Source organism: Gopherus evgoodei, chromosome 1 (genome assembly GCF_007399415.2).
Source record: "Gopherus evgoodei ecotype Sinaloan lineage chromosome 1, rGopEvg1_v1.p, whole genome shotgun sequence".
Lineage (NCBI taxonomy): Eukaryota > Metazoa > Chordata > Testudines > Testudinidae > Gopherus > Gopherus evgoodei.
Genome location: NC_044322.1, coordinates 281,955,852 through 281,981,528, shown reverse-complemented (window position 1 = coordinate 281,981,528; position 25,677 = coordinate 281,955,852). Strand labels below are relative to the sequence as shown.

The 25,677-nt window shown below is 43.2% G+C and overlaps 1 protein-coding gene and 1 long non-coding RNA gene across 2 annotated transcripts in view; one reads left to right on the top strand and one right to left on the bottom strand.

The window, feature by feature from the left end:
• Positions 1 to 543: 543 nt before the first annotated feature.
• On the top strand, positions 544 to 25,214 carry LOC115644332. Its single transcript, XR_003998475.1, has 4 exons — positions 544 to 617; positions 10,159 to 10,161; positions 17,414 to 17,430; positions 25,204 to 25,214. It is a non-coding gene; the product is annotated as an uncharacterized LOC115644332 (long non-coding RNA).
• NDUFA12 (NADH:ubiquinone oxidoreductase subunit A12) overlaps positions 12,634 to 25,677 on the bottom strand; it is a 40,014-nt gene continuing 26,970 nt past the window's right edge. The window contains exon 4 of the mRNA XM_030548530.1: positions 12,634 to 12,910. Coding sequence (XP_030404390.1) covers positions 12,730 to 12,910 — 181 coding nt within the window. The 3' untranslated portion in view covers positions 12,634 to 12,729. The remainder of the gene's footprint in view (positions 12,911 to 25,677) is intronic.

Sequence of the window (25,677 nt, the reverse complement as noted above, 5' to 3'; positions counted from 1 at the left end):
TCTGGATTCACCAGGGAATTGGTGGGGAGAAAGGAGGGAAGGGGGAGAGAGAAGCTAATTTCTCTCTGTGTTAGGATTACTGTCTCTCTCAGGGAGAATCTGGGAGGGGGAGAGAGAAGAAGGGGGGAAGGTGAATTTTCCTCTCTGTTTTAAGATTCAAGGAGTTTGAATCACAGTGATCTTCTAGGGTAATCCAGGGTAATCAGGTAATCCAGGGAGGGGAAGTCTGGGATAGGCAACAGTGAGGGAAAGGGTTTACTTTCCTTATGTTAAGATCCAGAGGGTCTGGGTCTTGGGGGTCCCCGGGCAAGGTTTTGGGGGAACCAGAGTGTACCAGGCACTAGAATTCCTGGTTGATGGCAGCGCTACAGGTTCTAGGCTGGTGATTGAGCTTAGAGGAATTCATGCTGGTACCCCATCTTTTGGATGCTAAGGTTCACAGTGGGGAATTATACTATGATAATAGGGTAAACCCAAAATTATACCGTCTTGTGCTACACAGGGGATTGTACAGCATAAGCTCATTAAATTCGCCCCCTCCCTCACTGTGGAGAGAGGTATGCAACAGCTTTTTGCCCTCAGTTCTGATTTCCACACACTGGTTTTAGACAAAACAAGTTTATTAATTACAAAAAGCAGATTTGAAGTGATTATAAGGGATAGCAAACAGATCAAAGCAGATTACCTAGCAAATGAACAAAAACACAGTCTAAGCTTAATATAGTAAAGAAATCACATATGAGTAGCAAGTTCTCACCCTAATTGTTGGTTTAGGCAGTTTGCAGAGATTCTTGAGGGCAAGCTGCACTCGCTTACAGCTTAAAACTCCAGGTGTTCCTTTGACAGACTAGAAATCCCTCTAGCCTGCGTTCAACCCTTCTCCCCCAGTTCAGTCCTCGTTTCTCAGGTGTTTCCAGCAGTCATCTTGGGCAAGGAGTCAGTGAAGAAGCAGCACAATGATGGCACTCCCCTGCTCTAAGTAGCTTTTGCATATGGCGGGAACTGTTTGTCTCCCAGTTTGATTCCCAAGACCAGTCAGTGGAAAAACACTAGTATTCTATGATGGAGTCCAGTATAAGGTGACTTGGTCACATGTTTCTGTAGGGCCATAGCAGCCAGGATTCAGAGGCTGTTTGTAGCATCCTCAGGAAGGCTCACTGGTGGGAGATTAGCATCTTCTAAGACCTATTGTTCTCCCTAATGGCCTTCCCAGCCAGCCATGTAGACTGATTGCTTTCTGTCTAGTGGGCGTTACCCAGGTGTAAACACATTTGTAATAGATGCACAGACAATATTCCTAACTTCAGATACCAAAATGATACATGCATACAAATAGGATACTCAAATTCAGTAAATCATAACCTTTTCAATGATATCTCACATGACCTATATTGCATAAAGTACATCATAGCCATGCCATAATTATATCATAACAATATCTCTATGAAGAATATGGGGCACAGCATCATACTAGTTATTCAAACTTGGGCCCGCAAAGCACTATTCTACTGGTTATCTAGATTCAGAAGCCAACTCTGAATTCTAGTTTCTCATGCTGGCAGGGGCTAGCAGCATCATGAAGGTACTATAGAATTGTGGGGACAGAAGGCCCAGTGTTCATGTGTTTTGCTCAGTGGCTGTCAGCAGGTGCTACTGGCACAGTCAAGGCAGAATCAGAAAGAACAAGGTCTGGATTATAATGGGAATGCTCAGAGGATCCAGATGAAGGGATACCAAACAATAAAAACATCCCAGTGAGACCAACATTTGTCTGGAGCATCATTGCTTCATGGAGGGAAGAACCTCTCTGGCATTCATCCCCAAGCAAGAGAGAGCTCATACTTGTCAAGCACTGGCATTTTACTCTCAAAGGGAAAAGAATGAAGGCCATGGCTACACTTACAGTTTTGCAGCGCTGGTAGTTACAGCTGTGTTCGTACAGCTGTGTAGGGCCAGCGCTGCAGTGTGGCCACACTGACAGCTACCAGCGCTGCAGTGTGGCCACATTTGCAGCACTTGCAGCGCTGTTGGGAGTGGTGCATTGTGGGCAGCTATCCCACAGAGCACCTCGTCCCATTTTGGCGCTGTGGCTTGTGGGAAGGGGAAGGAAGTGTGCGGGTCTTTCCGCTTCCTGTTCCAACGCCCCGTGGTGCTTTGCTATACATTCCGAGCAGTTTGGCGGCATTGTGAGTCTGCAGCGCGATTTCTGAGATTTCTGTTACAAATGGAGCCTGAGCTGCTGAGGACCTTGCTGATGAATGTTGCCAGCACATCACGCATGGCAGTGGAGCTATTCCTTCAGCTGCAAAGTGACAGTGAGGAGTCAGACGATGATATTGAAATGCCTGATGCTCAAGACACTCAATTGCTTGTGGCAGTAACAGACGTGCTCAGCACCGTGGAATGGCGTCTTTGGGCTCGGGAAACCAGCACTGAGTGGTGGGATCACATCGTCCTGCAAGCCTGGGATGACGAGCAGTGGCTGCAGAACTTTCGGATGAGAAAAGCCACTTTCATGGGACTGTGTGCTGAGCTCGCCCCTACCCTGCGGTGCAGGGACACAAGATTGACAGCTGCCCTGCCAGTGGAGAAGTGGGTGGCTATTGCAATCTGGAAGCTGGCAACTCCAGACAGCTACCGATCGGTGGCGAACCAGTTTGGAGTGGGAAAGTCCACCGTTGGAATGGTGCTGATGCAAGTTTGCACAGCCATTAATCGCACCCTGCTAAGAAGAACTGTGACTCTGGGGAACGTGCAGGACATTGTGGATGGCTTTGCACAAATGGTTTTCCCTAACTGTGGAGGGGCAATAGATGGGACGCATATTCCTATTCTGGCACCACCCCACCTGGCATCAGAGTACGTTAATCGGAAGGGGTATTTCTCCGTGGTTCTGCAAGTGCTTGTGGATCACCGTGGACGTTTCACTGACATTTACTCAGGATGGTCTGGAAAGGTGCATGATGCACGCATCTTTCGGAACAGTCCCCTGCTCAGGAAGCTGAGGGCCGGGACTTTTTTCCCAGACCGCAAGATCACAGTAGGGGATGTCGAAATGCCCACTGTGATCCTTGGAGACCCCGCTTACCCCTTAATGCCTTGGCTCATGAAATCGTATACAAGGAAGCTTGACGGGAGCAAGGACTGGTTCAACTACAGGCTGAGCCGGTGCAGAATGACTGTGGAGTGTGCTTTTGGCCGTTTGAAAGCCCGCTGGAGGTGTCTTTATGGGAAGCTAGATTTGGGGGAAAGCAGCATCTCTGCAGTTATATCCGCGTGCTGTACCCTCCATAATATTTGTGAAGGGAAGGATGAAAGATTCAGTGAGGAATGGACCTCCGAGGTTCGACGCCTATTGGCTGAATTTGCACAGCCAGAGAGCAGGGCTACTAGAGAGGCCCAGGAAAGGGCTTCAAGGATTAGGGATGCCTTAAGGGAGCAATTTGATGCTGAGAGCCAACAGTAATGTTTGGTGCCTTTGCTGTGCTCCTTTCTACCTTGGGGTACAGTATTTACCACTTTCTGCAATAATAAAAAGTATTGTAAAAGCAATAAAATCCTTTATTCAAAGTACAGTACATAAAAGGCCAGGGGGGTTAGGGTGGTGGACTGTACATTCAGAGGTTTGAATATGTCCTGTTTGGATTGCTGTTCAATGTCTGCTGCACTTCAGGATTACTATGCTGCAGAGTAATGAGGGTGGAGTGCACAGGGTAAGGATTGTAGTTATCAGGGCTGGTAGGTGATCATACAGGTGTTGGGGGCAGCTGGGGGTAATAAGAAATTGGCTGCTGGAGAAAGGTGTTTTGTGCAAATACTAGGGAACAAGAAAGAGAGCTTTGGGAGGGTTGTGGGTTACCATGGTACAGATCTGCCTGCATGGCTACGAGAGACTCGAAAGAGTCAGTTTGGCGAGCCAGGAGGCTTATCATGTGCTTTGAGGGTTTTTTGGTAGCCAGTTCCTTTCTTCTGCTTTGTGTTTGCCTCCACTCATATATTTTCTCTCTCCATTCCTGCGTCTTCCTACTTTCTCTGTTGTAGTGATTCATAACTGCTTTGATCAATTCTTCTTTTGATTTTCGCGGATTTTTTCTCAAGTTCTGCAACCGACGTGAGGCCGGTGATCCGGCTACATTAGTCAAGGTCACTAAAAAAAACATAGATAGAAACATGTAATACACAGAGGCTATATTGTTTATTATCACACAGTGAAGGAGTTTGTAGACTTTTTGTAGCATCATTCCCACATACCTAACATAACACAGAGAGGCCAGGGAAGCGAAGGCATGGCGAGCAATGGGTGAGTGTTTCTGCCCCTTCACCTGGGAGGGGGAACTGACTGATGGCTCACTGGGGTTTATCTGCACTGGGTAGAGGAGGTAGCTGGTGGCCTGCACAGGGGACAGTAGGGAACATGAAGCTGGCGAGCTGCTGGCGGGGGGGGGCGGTCCGCGGAACTGCTGGCCTGCTTGGGGGGGAGGCAGAACGCACAGCGGTGCTGGCTACCTGCTGGCGGGGCGGGGGGGAGACCGGAATGCACCTCGGTGCTGGCTACCTGCTGGGGAGGGTGGGGGGGAAGACCGGAACGCACCGCGGTGCTGGCTACCTGCTGGCGGGGGGGGCCGCGAACCTGGCGCCCTGCACTGAAGTATCCCTAAATTCTCAACAGGGTTTCCTACTGCCAGATATATCACTGCTGCGTGTTACCTGGGAAGAGAGGGAGGGTCTTCTACAGCAATGTGGATTCCGCCCTGGCCCCTATGCAGCTTGCCTGTGTGCAGCCATGGTCCCCCCACCCCTCGCTGCACAGTGGATCGGACGAGTTAGCCTGACCGGGACAAGGACTACGGTGGCTCTCCCTATAAACCTGCGAAAGCACATTATTGCCCACGCTCTGGCTGCAAGTTTTCAAGAGATTACCGAGGCTGATTACAGAGACGTGATAGAGCAAATCAATGGGCTATTCCACGTTTAGGCATGCATGCAGGCAGCCATAACCCAAACCGTCCTCTCCCAAAACATAAAATCTGCTTACCCCGAGCACGATCCTCTGCTTCTTCTTCACCAGCAACTTCCCGCTGCTGCGACTGGCTAGCCTCCTGGCTTGAGAAGAGCTCCTGGCTGCATGCCTCCTGGGACTCCGGGGTGTCTCCCTCCACCCCAGTAGCCTCACTCTCGGCTTCCTCTACACCCTCCCCCACTTCTCCCTGCTCTGAACTCTCCATCGTGCTCCTAGGATTGGCAGTGGGGTCACACCCAACTATGGCACCCAGCTCCTTGTAAAAATGGCAGGTCGTGGGGGCAGCTCCTGAGCGGCGATTTCCCTCACAGGCTTTGCAGTAAGCACTGCGCAGCTCCTTAATTTTTACCCTGCACTGCAACGCGTCCCGTTCATGGCCCCTTATTAGCAAGGACTGTGATATCTGCCCATAGGTATCATAATTTCTCCGGCTGGAGCGCAGCTGTGCTTGCACAGCTTCCTCACCCCAAACACTGATGAGGTCCTGCAGCTTGGAACTGTTCCATGCTGGGGCTTGTCTGGGGCGTGGAGGCATGGTCGCTGATTGATTGATTGATTGCACTCCACACCTGGCTGAGCAAACAGGAAGGGGATTTTTAAAATTCCCGGGGCATTTAAAGGTGGGGTCAGCTGATCCCAGGGCAGTGGAGTGTGCAGGATTACCAGAGAGGCTTAAAAGGTATGCTGGGATACCTCCTTATACCCCAGAGGTCAATAAAAGCGCTGGTGGGGTCCACACTTGCTGACCAGCGCTGGATCACCAGCGCTGGAATCGCTACACCCGAGGCACGACCGGGTGTACAGCCAGCGCTGCAACCAGGGAGTTGCAGCACTGGCTGTGCTTTGCAAGTGTGGCCACATCCTAAGTTGCAGCGCTGTAACCCCCTCACCAGCGCTGCAACTCCTTAGTGTAGCCATGGCCGAAGAAGCGAAATTGTTCAGTGAATTGCAAATACAAACATCAATATTATAGCAACCAATGGTTCTGAAGCAGTGTTACTTCTAATTAAAAATTGCTAAGATCACATGGTACGCTCTGGCCCTCATTTTGCTGTAGGACACAAGGGAAGCACCACAAAGGCAGAGTTAATGCTGATTTTGTTGTTGTTGTTGCCTCATTGACTTTATAAGGATGGTTAGCCTATTTGAAAAGCTACACTGTATCAATAGGCCTGTGTCTGAATGGTATTCTGCATGAAATTTCAATTCTGTTTTATATAAGCTGCGTTTTGATGGATCATTATTTCTTGAACTAAAAATCTCTTGAGTTATGAAAGTATGATAACAGCATTACAGTAACCTGGCCTGAAACCAATATGAAAATACATATAATGGTAAAGGGAAAGAGTAAATTAGTTAAATTACCATGAAGTTGGTGCACAGAAGAAGAATAAAATACACAGATGCTTTGGTCTAGGCATTACAGATTAATGCAAAACAGAAATCCCTTCACGTTTTTTTTGCTTAAATGCAGTTAAATATTTGTGCTAGTTTAACTTAAATAGCAGATTTTGTAGTAAAATTCTTAATACGAACTCCTTACAGAATGCACTTTAAAATTTAGCAGGTGTTTTTGAAGGCAATCTGCTTAGATTAATAATGTAATAAATTACCCTATAAAATTTGGTCATTTTATGGATGTGTAAAATGTGAAAGGCTTTTGCATAGCTTTCTTATGCAGAACTAGTGTTAAAATATTTTGGAGATACAAAATAACTTGTTATGTCTATCCCTTGAAGGATTGCTCCTGCTCTGATTACCTGATTTTCTATATGCTAGGTAAGCCTATGCCTTCTTTTCAGCCAGTGAATGATAATTCTTATGTTATGATAAAGTCTCTCTTTTCTGCCTTACCAGATAGAGGAATGCCTTATGTCACTGAGGCAGTCTGAGGACTGGTGTTGACTGGCTCTTAAATAAGTTAGTGGTTATGAAACTTTAAATACTGTACATGGACTGTATTTAGTCTCAACCAATGAGAGTGCTTTATAATCAATAAGGAAGTAATCAGAACTTCCTTTCTTTGGCCTCTGTAACACAGGAGAATCTTCATGGCCATTCCCATTACCAGCCACTGTATTGAAAAAGAACTCCTGACCACTGTCCATCTAAATCAGTGATTCTCAAACTTTTGTACTGACGATTCCTTTCACACAGCAAACCTCTGAGTGTGACCACCCCCTTATAAATTAAAAACATATTTTTTTTACATTTAACACTATTATAAATGCTGGAAGTGAAGCAGGGTTTGGGGGTGACAGCTTGTGACCCCAATGTAATAACCTCATGACTCCTTGCGGGGTCACAACTCCCAGTTTGAGAACCCCGGATCTAAATAAACATGTCACATGGTACGAGCTCATGTGGAAAGGTCACATGCAAGCAGCTGTCCCAGCAAGATCTCTTCTTTGGAGGCTGCTTTGGAATCTGGAGCTAGTATTGCCTCGTACGTGTGAAGGAGCTACTCTCACCTCTTTGGTATACTTACAGAGTTGGACGATGGCAGTTTGAGGCTTGACAGTTCAGCAGACGGAAAGCTCTGGTGAGTATGTGTCTGTTGGCATTTGTTACTTTGATCTTTCCCACGTAGTAGGCTCCCCAAGTCATAAAGCCATACTTAATACATTATCTGGGTGAGTAACTGAAGTACTATTTAGAGACTTGCTCCTTCCCTTGAAATATCAGCTATCCAGGGTATTGGAGACACCTTGTTAATGTACCAGCACAAAGAGTCCCTAGCTTTGTAAGTGTTGTTTTTATCTCCCAGCCTGGTAACTGTCATTCTTTTTTATCCCAGCAGTGAGAAGCTGAGGTACAGCACAAGAGATTTCCCTATCCCCCCATTAGAATTTAGTATTAGGTACCAAAATGAACATTTCACTCTCCTGATTTCTCCTTTGAAAAACTTACAGGGCCTGATTCATCTTTGCCCTATCTAAATGCCTATATTGCGCCTCTTAGTGTAGCACCTGTATCTCCCATCTCACAGAGGAGGAATTGAGGCACAGACATACTATGTGACTTGCCAAGGTCACACATGAAGCAGCAGGGAACTGAGCCGACACCTAATACAGTCATTTATAACAGTGCAAAACAGGTGGAGCACACTTCAGAAAATTAGAACACAAGGTACAAGACAGTGAATCTAACCCACAACACCTAAGGAACAGAATAAGCCAGCTGGTTATAAAGCAGCAAGCTTTTCAGCTTACACCTGCACTAGGACAAGCTGTTACATCACCTGTGACCTGTGTTTCAGCTCTTAACCCCGATAAAGATTTGAGCTTTTAAAAGCTCCAGTAGGACAGCAAAAAGCAGAGCTAATTACACAAACATTTGACTCATTAAGACACAGTACCATTGAATATAAATGTAAAAGGCTGGGCTCATGACTTACATGTGCACAAGAAACAATCTGATTTGGAATTTACACTAAGCAACAGCACTCCAAGAGCAAGCTTAGCCAAGGAAAATTAAAACCTCACATCCCAAATTCATGCAATGGACAATAAAAGGAGGGCACAAATATTCATACTGTAGGATGAGTGGTACTCCCTCATGGAACCAGCTGGGAGAATAATGTGTGGGAATGGTTCTGAGATTTTAGCCCTACAGCTCCCGTCAGTCTTCCTTCCATCTGGTGCCATTACCCCTCTCACAATTAATAAAAATGGTCAGAAATCTATTTGCAGTCCTGCAAACCTGTACTTTAGTACATGCTTTTGAGAGCAGGAAAGAGGGCTCAGGTTGAGGAGACATCCAGGAACACAGAATATCCCCTCCTGCACACATCTTCCCCATGCTGGCTCCTTCATCTCTAGAATCCCAGTAGGGCTCTTCTGTGACCAGTTCTTCATTCTGACACCTCAAATTCATTAATACTTGCCCTCAGTGTTTAGTGTTCTTTTATCTGTGACTTAAAAAAAAGAGTAAGAAGATGGCCCAAGACTCACCATATCCCACAATCCTTTGAAAGTACAAAGAATAGTGGGACTTGGGTCATGCTCCTTCAGTCTCTTGCCTGAGCTTCTAGTGACCCAGATATTTTACTACTCTCAACAGCTGGATATGACGCAGTAGGAACTCCCTTGTGGCCCATTTTTGGGTCATGCCGCACTAGCTGAGCAGCACCACTCTACATGGACAGTGTCTATATCCTCCTTTTCAATTAGTTTAGGTTCTTCTGAGTTTGTTATGCCTTTGGGTTTAAAACGGTTCTCTTGGTTATTCATTACAACCACCTAAGGGACCAGCTGTGGGTTAGGAGAAATGTTTCCTTTTTCGGGAGAAGAGGGTGCCAGGATATGAGATTGCTTATGCCATTTATTGAGGTAAAGTGAGTGAGGTACTATCCTTTACTGGACTAACTTCTGTTGGCGAAAGAGAAGCTTTCTAGCTCCACAGAGCTCCTGTTCAGGTCTGTGAAAGGTAAATTAGTGTCCCACCTAAATGCAATGTGGAACAGATTATTAAGCATGAGGAGTTAAAATATGTTGCAGGAAACCATTAAAAATGAAGTGGGCAATTAACACCTCTGCAGTCGTAGAACAAAGAGTTAGTGAGTTACAAATTGTTGTAATCAGACATAAAATCAGTGTCTTTACTGAGTCCACAATTTTGTGTGTCTAGCAGAGTTATGAATTTAAACTCACAGGCTTGTCTTGTGAAGGTGTTGTGCAGGTTTTCTTTGAGGATGAGAACTAAGAGTTCAGATGCAGAGTGAAAAATGTTCACTCAGGTGATAAACACCTCTCATTTTTCTGAGAGTTCATTCAAGAGTGTGATGATTGTGTAGTTGTTGGGGCATTTGATGCACTGGTTGAGGCACAACACATGTTGTGATAAGCTTGTGTATGATCCATGGATCTTGAAAAGTGTGTGTGTGTATCTATCATCATAGCAGTGGAGATATGTCTAAAGATTTTGCACCCATTATGCCAAGATTTGTGCTGCTTTCATAGGTTCCAACTTCCCCTCTGCCTAGTGGGTTCTGGACCCTCGTCTGCCCCTGCCCTGCCCTTGCCCCAGTCCAATTTTACCCCTTCTCCAAAATCCCTGCCCCACCCTGCCTTTTCCCTCCACAGCCCTGCCCTTCTTCGCCTCCTTCCCTGAGCGCGCCGCATCCCCCTCCCTCCCAGAAAGTCCTAAGGGGGAGTGAAAGCACTGGGAGGGAAGGGGGAGAAATGAGGATATGACACTCTCGGGGAAGGGTGGGAGCTTGGCTGCCAGTGTGTGCGGAGCCCCTGCTAATTTTTCCCCGTAGGAGCTCCAGTCCAACATGGAGCTGGCGCCTATGGTCGCTTTGAATGCGTGTCCTGGTCTGTGGGGAGCTTGTTTCTGATAATCAGGTTGGTGGGAGTGGTGGGGGTGTCTGAAGGCCAAAAGAGGGTTTTCAAGAAACACTTCTTTCAGGATGTGGTCCCCCTCACATATGGTTGTAATTGTTTGATGAGTGTGGGTTCCAGTATTGGGTGGTAGGTAACAACTAAGGGCTTATAATCAGTGATATCCTTAAACTCCTGGGTGAATTGTGGTGTGGTGTCTTGAGTTCTTTATAGTAGGTGGTGTCCAAGTTGTTGGTTTGCCTCACTGACAGTCATCACAGTTGAGAACTATGATGGCAGCCTTTTTGTCTGCTGATCTGATCACTATTTGGTGGTTGGATTTCGGGGACTGTATAGTTGTCTCCTCAGTGGTGGATGCCTGTTAAGGATTTCATAGTCCATCTTTAAAAAAAAGAATGAGGAGTACTTGTGGCACCTTAGAGACTAACATTTATTTGGGCATAAGCTTTTGTAGACTAAAATCCACTTCATCAGATGCATGCAGTGGAAAATACAGTAGGAAGATATATAAACACACACACACCATCTTCAGTCCTATGACTACAAATGTGTTAACTAACCATTTCATTTTGAATATTTTCTTGCAACGTATTAACTCCTTATGCTTAAAAATCTGTTCCACCTTGCCTTTAGCTGTGATACTATGATTATCTTTCCCAGATCTGAAGAAGAGTTCTGTGGAGCTCAAAAATTTGTCTCTTTCACAAAGTTGGTCCAATAAGGGATATGAACTCACCCATCCTTGTTTCTCCCATATCCTGGGACCAACACAGCTATAACATTGCAAACAATATTCCATGTATAAACAGACAATACCCTGGGACATTATGTAGATATATTGGAACAAATTTTCAAAAGCAGTCAGTAAAGGCTTAGTCCAGGCCTGCACAACTCGTAAAGCGGCGAGGGCCACATTACTCCAAAGAAAACAGCTGAGGGCCGAACCCCCCCGGCCTCACAGAAGCACTCCCCCCTCAGGACCTCCTGCCCCTGGTAAACACCCCACCCCAGCACCGCCCAGCCCTGCAGAAACACACCCTCCTTTCCCCAGCGCCGCCCCACCAAAACAGCTGTGTGCCAAAAAGGAAGGTTGGGAGTGGGGAGGTGATATTTCATTTTAAATCAACCAGGGGCTCCCAGCTGAAGAAGTGGCTGGGAGCCCTCAGGGGCAAATTAAAGGGCCCGGGGCTCTGGCGGCTGGGGGAACCTGGAGCTTTGTGGGGCTGGGGCAGGAATTTAAAGGGCCCAGAGCTCCTGCCGCTGAGGGGAGCGCGAGCCCGTTAAATCACAGCCCCAACCCATCTGCTGGAGCCGCGACTGGGATTCAAAGGGCTCTGGGCTGCCTGCAGCCACGGGGAGCCCTGAGCCCTATGAATCCCGGCTGTGGCTGAGATTTAAAGCGCTCTGGGCTCCCTGCCGCTGCAGGCAGCTCAGAGCCTTTTGAATCTCGGCTGTGGCTGGGATTTAAAGGGTTCTGGGCTCCCTGTGGCTGCGGGCAGCCCAGAGCCCTTTGATTCCCCGCCGTGGGCCGCAGTGAGCCTCTGCGGGCTGTATGCAGCCCACGGGCCGTATGTTGTGCAGGCCTGGCTTAGTCCAAAAATCCTGCATTGTATGCACATTTGTGGATACATACATGTAAATTACAGACTAAGTGTCTGCATATGAAAATTTGTCCCATTAATTCAGCCCTTTCTTTCTCCTCCTCATGAACTTCCACCATATATATTACTGTGGAAGTTTTAAAATATTTTATATTGTTACATTACATGCTATAGCATAATGTGTGTATACACACACGTACATGTATCTAGAATACCAAAAGTATTTGTAAAGAAGAGGCTAAGATCCTTTATTGGCACTCCTTTCTCACTTGCAATATAATTATTATTATTATTATTTTTTAAGAGATGGATTCCTAGAAATGAGTCCTGGGAGCACTACTTAGGTATAGTGTTGGAAATGGTCCATTATTACTTATCCTGCCCCATTACATTATTTGTATGTTCAGCCTCATAGGAACATTACTGTATTTCAAATCTATCTGGATATTATAAAGATGAGGCATGACTGTCCCAGCTACACTGAGATGTAATAAATACTAGAGAAGTAAGGTTTATTTAAAAACCAGAGGAAAAAAGCACATGAAGATATCTGATAAAAATATTTGAATAAAGGCAACACTGTATTCTTTACTTGTCCTCTTATCCACATTTTTTTTAACACTTCCTATTTTTGTTTGTAAAATGTTCAATCCCAATAAAAACAAACTTTTACTTTTGTCAGAGGCTTTTATTTTAAACCAACCAAACAATGAAGGTACAGTTTACATTGAGAAGCTAGTTTTAGGCAAGTCAGGCTTTTCAATTATTTGTTAGCGGTTGTAGGTGGGATCCACTCCTGTATCTTTTTACGTGTTGTAGAGTAAGGGACATACTGCTCAGGAGTGCCACTCAGATTGAATTTGTGGTTCTCCCAAATGAATTTACGAGCAGCTGGTGGATGAGTAGTTGGAGGGTGTTCAGTCATGCAGTGAAGCCAACGATGCCTGAAGAGGAAAAAAAATAAATACTGGTTATTAAAAAGTTTCTATATGGTCTCCTATAATAAATCCTCTTCCTTATTCGAAAGTTTTTCTCTGAAGCTTTTTAATATCTGGCTTTTATTTTTAGAACTCAGGCCTTACAACTTTAATCTATTCTAATATATTCAAAAAGGCATATTTCATGGTATTCAGCTATCAAATAGTCAATTAGATGGATAAGGATTCATTACAGAACAACTGAGAATATACTAGATTTTAAATCCACTTTGAAATATTACGCCATGCTGCAGGAAGTGGTCATTCAGAATATATTTTTAATAATTTGATTTCTGTTAGTTTACCTTCTAGTTTCCACCAGTTAAAATGCAGGACAGACTTCAGATCACAATTAGATTAGAAAGAACTGATTCCATTACATTTAAAAACCAGTGATAATTGAGACTTTTAGAATTAAAATAACTATCTTTTGTGAGGCCATATAGTTATTTTCTGAACAGCATTTTGAAGTACCTTCTATTACAATTCATTTATCAAACTATTTTTGGACATCCTTGTTAGTTTTAATATAAATAGAAACTAAAAATAATAAATGTTTGGATGAAATAGCATTTAAAAGCAGAATTACATCATCAGTTTTCTTCCTTTAAATCTCTAGTTAAAACCCACCTGTGTTGTGATGCCTACAAAACTCTTGATTAAGGAGATGAGATGCAGTGTCAGCTGCTTACTCCACTGTCCATAACTGTTTCAATGTTCCCTTGTGCTCCTTTCATCTGCTGTCTCATTTCAAAATTTAGATTATAAGCTCTTTTGGGTAAAAAACATCTTTCTGTTATAGGTTTGTACATGACTAACACAATGGGGCCCTCACTTCTAGGTAGGCAGTACAAATAAAAAAACCAGAAGTTTTGTATTTGGAGATTTTACAGGGCTAAAATATCATCAAAAGACTGTGTACGAAACTACTGTACTTGCATGACCATTTACAAATCCATTTAAAAAGCCTTCTTTATTTTTCAAGTACAGTAATAAGTAGTTTTGAGGTAACAGGATAATGATTTGACGTAAACACAACCTTTCCACATAAATGCTTGCTGACTGCATAATATGATTAATGTAAAAAGACTACTTACTGTTCAGTAACGGATGTTCTTTGAGATGTGTAGTCTGTATACATATTCCACAGCTGGAGATCACATTGTCCAGTGCACACAGAGAGAACTTTCTAGATAGCAGTGCCTGTGGGGGCAGCACGAGACCGTCGCTCCCTCCTGCTCTCAGTGAGAGAGTAAAGGCCTGAACCAGGGGCTCAAAGTGACTTCTGACTAGCCTGTCATTGAGGTAGGGAAATACCTGGGCACCTGTCCTTCTGAGGTAGGCTGCCACTGCTGCCAGGCATTTCACAAACATTCTGGGTGCTGCTGAGAGCCCAAACAGCAACGCCTGGCACTGGTAATGATAATCTTTTATTGAAAATCTCAGGAAGCGCTTGTGTAAAGAACTCTCGTGAGATGGGTCCCCAAATAGGGACAGGAGAGGAACTGAATTGTGTAGCCTCTCTCTACAGTGTCCAATGTTAAATCGTCTGAAGTGATGCTGAACCAAACGCGGTGTAAATGCACCAGATGGTTGTCAAAAAGAGGGGGAGGCCAGGGATGGGTAGAAAGTGGTATGCTGTCCTGGAGCATAGAGTCAAATCTGCTGCCTTAACACAGAGGAAGGACAGTGGAATGCGGTGGACACTTCTGAGGGCTTTTTCCTTGAAGCCTTCTGCCTCTTTTGGCATACTCGGGGGGTCTATAGTGATAGCAGTGGGCGAGACTGTAAAACTGTTGAGACCTGAAGTGCTGTCTCTTGATGGCTGGAGTATAGACTCCCAGGATCTGAGTATGGCCCTATAGTCTTTAAGCAACCTCATATCTCACCTGTCCAGTCAAAAAGCAACCTTCAAGGGCAGGTCCTTGCTTGTGGTCTGTGCCTCCCTCAAAATTGCTTAGAACAGCTATGACAAAAACTATCATAAAACGCAACTGTCATTGCCCAGGAAGCTGTCTCCCTAGCAGTGGTGACACTGAGGGTACCAAGGTTTCCTGAAGGTGAAAATGGAGCCAGGAATCTGGATAGTGGCATTGGCAATAGTGCTAGGACCCCGGAAGGGACCAGGAGGCCTCCATATTTATGCAGGGGGAGACTTGGATCCTGGGCCATGGAAGTGGGCAGAGGCTGTGTCCTGCTTGTGCTATTGTCAGTGCCTTGCAAAGTGGATCTGGCACCAGTGATGCCAGTATGGCTGATACAGTATTAGGTGAGACCTGCAGCATGTCTGGGTCATCTCAGGTCATGTGGCTCCTGTGCGTAGACAGCTTCTTCTCAGCTTTGAAGCACCTTTGGTATAGGACAATCTCGTGATTAACATCCGAACTTAGGGAAGGTATTCTGTGCTTCTTCTCTCCTGAGGACTTTGGCTCAGTGTCTGGCTGGTCCCAGTGTTTCCTCAGTACGGAGGCAGAATCAAAGGGTGCCTTGGGCCATTTCAAAGAAGCCTCAGGTGAGAGCTTGAATCTGAGAAGATGAATCTGGATGCATGAACTGCTCCAGCAGAAATGGCCTCAAGTGAGATTCCCTTGAACTCTGGGTCTACTTTAAAAAGGATCTGCAAATCTTGCACTGGTTCAAAATCTATGTCCCTCATTGAGGCAGAAGAGAGACTTTGTGTGGCTGTCGTGGAGTGACATAACAGCCTCACAAGATGGGCAGTGCTCTAAGCCTGGGGACTTGTGGTCTGCCATGAAGAACTGAAGATGATTCCAGTTCTGTAGATGAACGGGGGTCTTGACAGTCCTCAAAACACTAACTCACACGGCCAATTAAAAGAGTCAAGTGGATCTAAATGGAGCTGCTCCGACACACACCATCATGGCAAAGAAGTACTGAAGGTAGGGGTGATGGCTCTGCCTTTTACAGCATTATGAGCACATGAGGGATTGAAGAGCACATGCATGATTGAAGAGCACATGCACTGCTAACTTGAAAGTTCTCAGATGTGTGCACACTGGACACACGATCACTAGCTGTGGAATATGTATATGGATTCTCATTCAAAGAAAAATTATTGTTGAGTAACTATGAAGTTATTAGCATTTATCCCTGGGCCTGGCCTATAAAACCAAGCCTCCTCTGTGCAAATTACGTTAATCCAAGCAAGTGAAAAATTTTCAGCAGTAACCTACTGGAAAAAGACAGAAGTGTGTAAAAATTTGTTTTTTATTCTGTCCCTATTCCTGTCCCCAAAAATCTTTAATTCTGAACATATATTTTCATACTGAATTTTGTCATAATTGTACATATTACATTTAGTATTATCAGTCATGCTGGCAAGCTTTCTGATGTGGAATTAATGAGATTTTTGCCAGGCAGCTGTCACTTGACCTAAATATGAAACGTCTTCTGTTCCAGTTGTTCAAAAAGCAACAGATCTCTGTTACACTACTAATACTTAGCAGTCAAACCTGAGTCTCTGCCATTTCTCTTTATGCAGCATCACAAAAAGGATCAAACTAGGAGGGAATGGAAAAAGTAATATTTATATAATTGAGTTCATCCCCCTGTAGGGATTTGCAGCTTTGGGGAATGCTTCTCAGCTAAGAGACTTTTTTCAGCCAAATTGCTCTTAGGACTTTATTTTAAATACATTGGCTCTCTCTTTAATTCGAGATATTAAAATCTATTTTTTAGCAAAATTGGTTAAACTTATCTAAAATGTCAGAGTCATACTATTAACTAAAGAGTCCAAATTGAGATTAAAAATTGCAATATGAATAAATGTTGGCTGGAATTTGATTGGAAAATTCTTTAAATTTCTAGTAAACGTACAGTAAACAGTGCCCTCTTTTCTAAATGCCCTTGCTAATGGAATAAAAATAAAATTCATCTTCCCTCCAGTTTTGTAACAAGATATTAAACAAGGGCAAGTAATAGCCTATTTTAAATATAGACAATGGCTCCTAAGGGAAAATCATCCACTTGAAAGTTATACTTCTGACTGAAAGTTCTATATGCTCTAAAGTTAACTGACACCTATTATTACTATAACAACCAGAGAAAAATTCTTTTTTTCTAGTTTGTGAATTTGATATGGCTACTGCCAGGCTCTGGGTTCAAGGCAGTCAGGCTTGGTGGTTAGAGCTGTAGTCAAGAATAGGTACAGGGGTTTAAGCTGACTGTAAAGTCGGGACTGAGCTGAGCGCTGTGTGGAAACTGAGGTTAGAGAGAGGCCGTGAGTCAGAACCGAGATCACAGTCCATAGACAAGCCAAATAAGGATTATAGTCAGAATCCAAATGCACATCAAAGATCAAAGTTGTGTGGGAGTTAGTCTGAGTGGTCAGCAGCAGGGTGAAGGGCTACAGCAGATTAACAACAGAGCTGGTGCATGGTCTGAGTATGGAATGGGCAAGACTGAATAAGTTTTGGGCAAGATTTGGATCATGGGCGGTTGGAAGCCTAGGAAGTTTAACACTACAAGTCAGCAAGAGGGTTCCTGGCTAAAAAGTGCTGTTGCACAGACTAACTTGCAGCTCTGGTGAGGTCAGAGAAATACCAGTGCTGGGGATCATCTGACCCAGGCCCTACCCGGGGATAGGCTGCTGCATGCCAGAGAGATGAGCCACTGCAGGCTCTGTTGGAGGGCAAGTCATGGCACCTACCTATTGAAGTTCCAGGAGAATGGGCAGGCACAAGCCCGCCCCTCACAACCTAAGAGGAGGAGCTACAGGACCCAAGTCTTAGGTGAATTTGGGAGACAACAAATGAGAAAACAGGGATGGGAGTGAGGGTCACAGGTTTAAAAGGAGGAAGCCAGAGGGGGAACATCAAGCAGAGAACCCCAGACGGCACTCACTGCTCCTCAAAGGTGTCTAGGGAGCCACTGGACATGGCCCAGAGGAACTCTGCCTGGAAAGGTGACTTCAGGGAGGATCGGAAATAGGCCCCACAGTCACAGAGCACCTCCCCATCCAGTTTCCGCTTCCTGTTATGGTGGATGCCACCTTGGCCAGCACCACAAGGAGGTTGACGAGGAGGTCTCATGACTTTATGGGGTCATGGATGGGGTGTGCATGGATCAGGTGGTGTACGGAGACGTGCAGCCAGAACCTGAGGTGGTAGTTTTGGAAGAGTCGGAAAACAGGCTTCAACCTGGTACACCCGATGTAGATGTAGGGCAGGAGTCAGAGGAGGTTGTGAACTGCACCAGGTACACACCTGTGCTCATGGCTCCGTGAAGGAGCCGACAACTAGTATCCCCCGGTGGACAGCTGAGTGAGCAGCCCTGGTCTGGCTGTGGGTTTGCCTCACAGCTTTAAGCAAACTCTAATTTGCTGGTTGTGCATATAGCGAATTAGACAATAGGATAAACAAGCAAGGTGCTGAACTTCGTTTCATGTTTTTTTCTCCTTACTGCCATATTTAGTGTATATGAACTTGTGGACAGAGTTAATTAGGTTGTATTGAATAAAACACCACATTATTATTTCAGTACTCTATCATGGTCAGATAAAGAGGGGAAGAAAAAAAAATAAAAAGGACTCCACCATTCTTTCTGGAATCACAAGCAAAATAATTGCGCCCAGGTATGGCAGTTCCTGAATTATGTCACAGGAAAGGAACTGTCAAGTTTTCATCTGATAGCTCTCCAATATCAGTACCTTTCAAAAAATTTTCATTTTTCAGCTCTGCTGACAGTGGTAAGCGTACAGTCATCGTAGAAGTCACACTGATTTTAACCTAATGTGATGAGTAATAACCCCTAAGAATATTATAATTAACAAAATATTTTTCAGTATATTTACTTTGCATCTTTGTGTGTCACTTTTCTTTTCTTGAAAAGCTTTGTGGGAATTTTGCATAGCCACAGGTGAAAAAAGTGATTAGAATGTAGTTGTAAAACCACAAATATTGGCAGAGAGCCTTGGACAGGTGGAGTACAAGAAACCTACTTTAGCTCATTTTAAAGTGACTAGATTTCAAGCTGACAGTGTCACTTAAAAGTTGCATAGTGTCTAACATTTGCATTTGTATGTGTGAGAGATATGCATACTTTTTAATAGTCTGATAGACTATTCCATGAGTTTATTAACTCAGTCCACAGAAAACTAGAAAACCTGTGAGTTTTGCCCTATTCCTGAGCTTCACTTTACTGCAGTGTTCCTTTAATCAAGACTAAATCAGTAAAATCTTATAAAAATATATTAAATATATTTAAAAATAATTAAATCTCTACTAGGCTACCTGGATATTTGGAAATATTGGAAGCTCAACATGAAACTTTTACAGTTCAAATTTAACACTTAAGTTCAATGATTTAAAAACCCATACCATAATGGACTTTCTGCTTTGAAGTATAAAGAAAAACATTAGCCCTCAAAAAGACACCAGCACTGTGCAGTTATAGAAGAAGAACTGAAGCACAGTTATTTCTACAAGCTGTTTTGAAAGCTCAATTATCTTATTCAGTACGTTTTTGTTTAAGTGTTTAAAGGTATTATAACAAATCACTGCAGTTTTTCTTTGAAAGCCCAGTCATGAAACCTATACAAGTAAGTCCAAAATGACACACTATTTTGTGTTTAGATGACTAATTCTGTTGTCTCAAGCAAGGCTTTTACTTTAATGGTATCCCTTAGGCTAATCTGTGGAAAAAGTGGAAAATAACCCACCCTGTTTATTTTGGGAAGACCTCTCCTCAAATAATCTTTTGAAATACAAAAAGTCTTGCAGACTCTATTTCCAGAAGCTCAAGGAAAAAACTCTTTATGAACTACAATGGACAATGTACCCCAGATGTACCCAGATTTCTGTTCAAATTCTTTCCTGATGGGTTTTCTACATGAAACAATATAAAAGGACCTAGAAATGACTAATCACTTTAAACCTGCATTAGAAATGGATAAGTTAAGGAGCAAAGGGAGATATAAGAGAGAAAACAGAAGCTTTTAAAAAGCTGAGAGCTCCCTGAAACATACTAGAAGAGAAGCAGCCTACTGCAGAGCAGCCTAGGGCTAGTCAAGCCTCTAGACCTCTGCTTATAATTAAGGATGAAAGAGAAACAGATATTTGAAGAGCCAAAAACAGTCAAGTTTCCCCAATATCAGGTAGCACTTCTTTTAAATTTTAAAAGAACATAGAATAAATATTTAAAAATTAAGGATAGTTCAAAGTGAAGCCACAAGAGGTAAGAGCCAAGTATGCAACATACAAGTGGTCAAATAGGAATTAAGACTACATAACACTGTAATATAGTTCTTGTAACTGCAAGGCTGAGATACCACCCACATGGGTTCAAAAGACCATGCCATTTTTCTCAAGAAATTAAATAAAACTAACAATGATAGGGCATTTAATGCAATTCTGCATTAAGATAAAAGAGCAGCTAGCTGTTTATTAAAGCCAATGTGTGAATCATATTTACAATGCATTAATAAAACTTAAATATTGTAATGGAGGGTATCATAAACAGATAAGAAAAGTTAATAGCACAGAAGTACTTTATATCTCTTTGCCTGGAAGGGGTTAACAAGAACAGTGAGCCTGGCTGTCACCTGACCAGAGGACCAATCAGAGGACAGGATACTTTCAAATCTTGAGGGAGGGAAGCTTTTGTGCTGTGCTGTTGGTGTTTGGTTGTTGTTCACTCTGGGGGCTCAGAGGGATCAGACGTGCAACCAAGTTTCTCTCCAATACAGGCTCTTATAAGTAAGTTCAGAATAGTGAGTACTAGGTAGATAAAGCGAGTTAGGCTTATGGTTGTTTTCTTTATTTGCAAATGTGTATTTGGTTGGAAAGAGTTCAAATGTGTATTTGGCTGAAAGGAGTTCAAACTGGTATTTTGCTGAAAAGATTTTAATTTGTACTTGTATACTTAGGCTGGGAGAGTATTCCCAGTGTCTATAGCTGAAAGACCCTGTACCTATTCCATTTTAAATTTACAAAGATCATTTTTACTGTTTTTCTCTCTCTAATTAAAAGCTTTTCTTGTTTAAGAACCTGATTTTTTTTTATTCTGGTGAGATCCCAGGGGACTGGGTCTGGATTCACCAGGGAATTGGTGGGGAGAAAGGAGGGAAGAGGGAGAGAGGGGCTGATTTCTCTCTGTGCCAGGATTACTTTCTCTCAGGAAGAATCTGGGAGGGGAAGAGAGAAGGGGGGGGGAGGTGCATTTTCCTCTCTGTTTCAGGATTCAAGGGGTTTGAATCACAGTGGTCTTCCAAGGTAACCCAGGGAGGGGAAGTCTGGGAGAGGCAACGGTGAAGGAAAGGGTTTACTTTCCTTGTGTTAAGATCCAGACGGTCTGGGTCTTGGGGGTCCCCGGGCCAGGTTTTGGGGGTACCAGAGTGTACCAGGCACTGGAATTCCTGGTTGGTGGCAGCGCTACAGGTTCTAAGCTGGTAATTGAGCTTAGAGGAATTCATGCTGGTACCCCATCTTTTGGACGCTAAGGTTCAGAGTGGGGAATTATATCATGACAGAGGGCAAATCAGGGTTTTAATTTTTGATTACTGTGAAAGTGGATAGAAGAGAGATCATCTCCAATTACTCTTTCCTGTTTTTGCACAATTATGGGAGACAAGAACAGAGAGAAATGAAACTGACACCACACTTATTTCTGTTAGGATTAACTGATGATGGCTTCTGTCTGCATTTACCATTTTCCCCCCCTCCTTGTTTCCATTTTCCTTTCACTTCTGTTGTGCTGGTAGAAGCTACTATTCTATTGTACAGTAATAAGGTGGTAACCATGGCAGCTAATAGGACTGCAGTAGGGTCAGATTCAGTCACAAAATATTTTTTTTTTGTGGAACTAGTGAATGGATGAAACTCCACAGTTCCTATTTTGGAAAAAATATATTTTTCATTCTTTGACATCTCTCTCCCATCCCTTGTTTTATCATTGTTTTCTGGAAGACTCCAGCAGCAACAGCTGTTTTACAGCAAAGTAGCAATTCCTCATGTTTCTGAAGTAAGGGTTCTTTCATCAGAAGTTTGAGGAGCAGAGCAAGAGTACAGACAGGTTCATACTGTGTTTATATTACGAAGAATTAATTCTGGGGAGGGGGACGAGGGGCAATGGGAGAGAAAGTGGGAAAAGAGGAGGTAACTGAAAGGTCTTTGAGATGTGTGGTCCCAGCTAAAAACCAGCAAGCTTTAAGGTCTTCTGGTGATTTGCAGAAAGCAATTCCATAACTCAGTGAAGAAATCAGTCCACTGACATTCAGATACAGTTTTTAAAATAAGCCAGATAAATCAATTGACATTCAGGCACTCACAGGGTAGGTGTAATATTTAAATAAGAAAAACTCTAACACAGCTACACTAAATAATCTAAGTCACATTTAGAAATTAGTCAAATGTATGAGCCTAGCCTATTTTTCTTAATTGGCTCATTTCTGGAATGTATTTAGCCTATTTTAATTTGCTGGTTATATTTTGCTTTGCTGGTAAATCTGTGATAATCAGAGGTGCCTGTTATCAGCTCTAAAGTAAAATTATCTGATTAATCCCAAGGAGGGTAATTTATATTAGCCTCAGAATCCCCATTTTGGCTGTAATTACAGTTTATACACACTAATACAAGAACAGCAACAACTTTTTGTACAATTAAAGTATAAACTTCATAAATAAATAAATAAATCATTCAAGTAGTGGTAAACATTAAATACAGGCAATACCGTAGCTCTGTGATATTCTTTAAATATATGAAAGGCAAAGTGTACAAGTTTAAGCTAAATATGCTGACAGTAGCTGAGGAACAGGAAATATGTTGCTCTACCACATCAGTGGTTAGGTTCAGATAATACCACTGACCATCCAGGACAAGCAATCTTTAAATCATGCTTCCTGTATCTAGGAATAGAGATGCATAGACTACATGAGGCAGCAATACTCTACTGTAAACTTTTTTGCCTTCAGAAGATGCAATTACAGCTAATGAAAAGGCAAACTGAATGGTGTGGCCCAGTATGAAGGAGTAGATGGAAAGTCTAAAACTTAGCAAGATGATTTCCACACCCTCAAAAAAATGTATATAATGATTAGGACTGTGGATGAGGAAAAGACTACGCAATAATACTAGGCAATCCAATGCAATGAAAAAAAGAATTTCTAGATCAAGAGATAGTAAAAAAGTATCTTCTATTACTTTTATTCAGAAACCCACAGAATGTTCAGCACATCAAAATGTGCCCTCAATTGAAAGTGAATTTTTTTTTACAAAAGAAAAAACCAAAACAATAGAATTATGAGTGAAGTTAGTGCTTGTGAAAGTAAGCAACAGATGGCACACACTTCAAACCAGCTTGGTATAAGCATGAACTCAACAAAATTGCCTACACCGCTCTGCCACTACACTTTAGTCCTTGTCTGCGATTCTCTAGTTAACCCACTCACAGGCATTTCTTTCAACAAAGACCGACAATCTGCCTAATTAAGCAAGCAGTGTTTTTTGTGACATGCACAAATGGGGACTGGAGCAAGACCATCAAACTCATTTTCTCATGACCCATCACCTAACCCGTTGTGCAATTTAGCCCTCGACACAAAAGGTTCTCATTTCAGGGCAGATTTAATACAAGCATAAAACTTCAAAGCTGTTACCAATACAAGTTCTACACAGCTATAGAACCGTAATGAGACGTTTCAGAGCAGATATCATGGAGGTAACTAAGACATTTATACTTGTATGCCCATTGGAAACAACTGCCAGAATAAATTTAATTTTCAGGTTTGTCTAATAGGAATCCATAAAAAATAACATGTTCCGTCATCGTAAGAGGTACCAACTGAGAGCAACCTTGGTGTCTTCACTAATCTCTATCCAGACAACATCTCATTTTAGACTAGACTACAAATATTGGTTCTTTGTACTCTTTAGTATGTTGGTAACAGTGCACGTTACTTATTTTAGTATTGAATAACAGTACTGAAGGAACAAGAAAAACAGAAAACTGAAAGTTATGTAAGCACAAGGATGACTCTTCTCAGGCAGAACATATTATGAATAGGTTAGGAAGCTGAATATTTGAGAGGAAAGATTATTCAGCCTAACTGGTGGTACCATTATATATGGGAGAAATTGCTAGCGAAGGGAATAAAATAAAGATATTCTGGAATGTAGGTTTTCAAAACAATTTAGATCTCATTGCTCTCTGCATATGAAGCAGACATATATTTTGCTCTGCTGCAAATGAAATAGATGAAGTCAAACACAGAGCAGCACTAACAGTCCCAGAAAAGTCAGCAATGAATTTCTCAGTCCCGTTCTCCTTACAAGTCTCACTCATATTACTATGGCATGATGCAGACGCACTGCTTAGCCCACAGCGAAGTTAGCACCAGTTTCCCCTTCCTTGCACAGGTGCTTATAATAAGGTCAATTTGGTGACAGTAAAGATGAATGCCTTTGTGAATGCCAGGTTCAGACACAGCAGTAAAATGTTGGGTCCAGGCCAGGTTGCTCAGTCCAGTGCTGGTTCAGACCTGGGGCTTACAGGGATTCCCAGGCAACGCAGAGATTTGGCCCAAATAATATTCTTCTAAGAACTGTATTTCCCAGTAGAAGAAGAGAGAGCTACAGCCCTGGTCCTGTATTGTGATCTGCAAGGGCAGTTCACTGATTCTACACTGAGCATGAAGCAGAATCATGGTCTAAGTGAGAGAAATGAAGGTAATCATTGCACTCAGTAAGAGGCAGTGAACTGATGCTGGTTAAGGCACTGTGCCACCAGTCAAGGGCAGGGATGCAGGATCCTTTTTCCTTTGGGGGGGAGATGGGAAAGAAACTTCAGCAAAGCTGCCTTCATAACTAAAAGGATCAGTATACCCAACAAGGTAGAGTACACACCAGTGTCATAAACGGATAGTTAAGAGTTAATGGAACAGAAGTACTTCATATCTCTTTTGCCTGTAAAGGGTTAACAAGATCAGTAAGCCAGGCTGTCACCTGACCAGAGGACCAATCAGGGGACAGGATACTTTCAAATCTTGAGGGAGGGAAGTTTTGGTGTGTGCTGTTAGTTTTTGGTTGTTGTTCACTCTGGGGGCTCAGAGGGATCAGACGTGCAACCAGGTTTCTCTCCAATCTCTCCAATACAGGCTCTTATAAGTAAGTTCAGAACAGTGAGTACTAGGTAGATAAAGCGAGTTAGGCTTATGGTTGTTTTCTTTATTTGCAAATGTGTATTTGGTTGGAAAGAGTTCAAATGTGTATTTGGTTGGAAGGAGTTTAAAATTGGTATTTTGCAGAAAGATTTTAATTTGTACTTGTATACTTAGGTTGGGAGGGTATTCCCAGTGTCTATAGCTGAAAGACCCTGTACCTATTCCATTTTTTAAATTTACAAAGATAATTTTTACTGTTTTTTCTTTCCTTAATTAAAAAGTTTTTTGTTTAAGAACCTGATTGTTTTTTTATTCTGGTGTGAGACCCCAGGGGACGAGGTCTGGATTCACCAGGGAATTGGTGGGGAGAAAGGAGGGAAGGGGGGGAGAGAGGCTAATTTCTCTCTGTGTTAGGATTACTGTCTCTCTCAGGAAAAGTCTGGGAGGGGGAAAGAGAAGGAGGGGGGAAGGTGCATTTTCCTCTCTGTTTAAGATTCAATCTTCCAGGGTAACCCAGGGAGGGGAAGCCTGGGAGAGGCAACGGTGAGGGAAAGGGTTTACTTTCCTTGTGTTAAGATCCAGAGGGTCTGGATCTTGGGGGTCCCCGGGCAAGGTTTT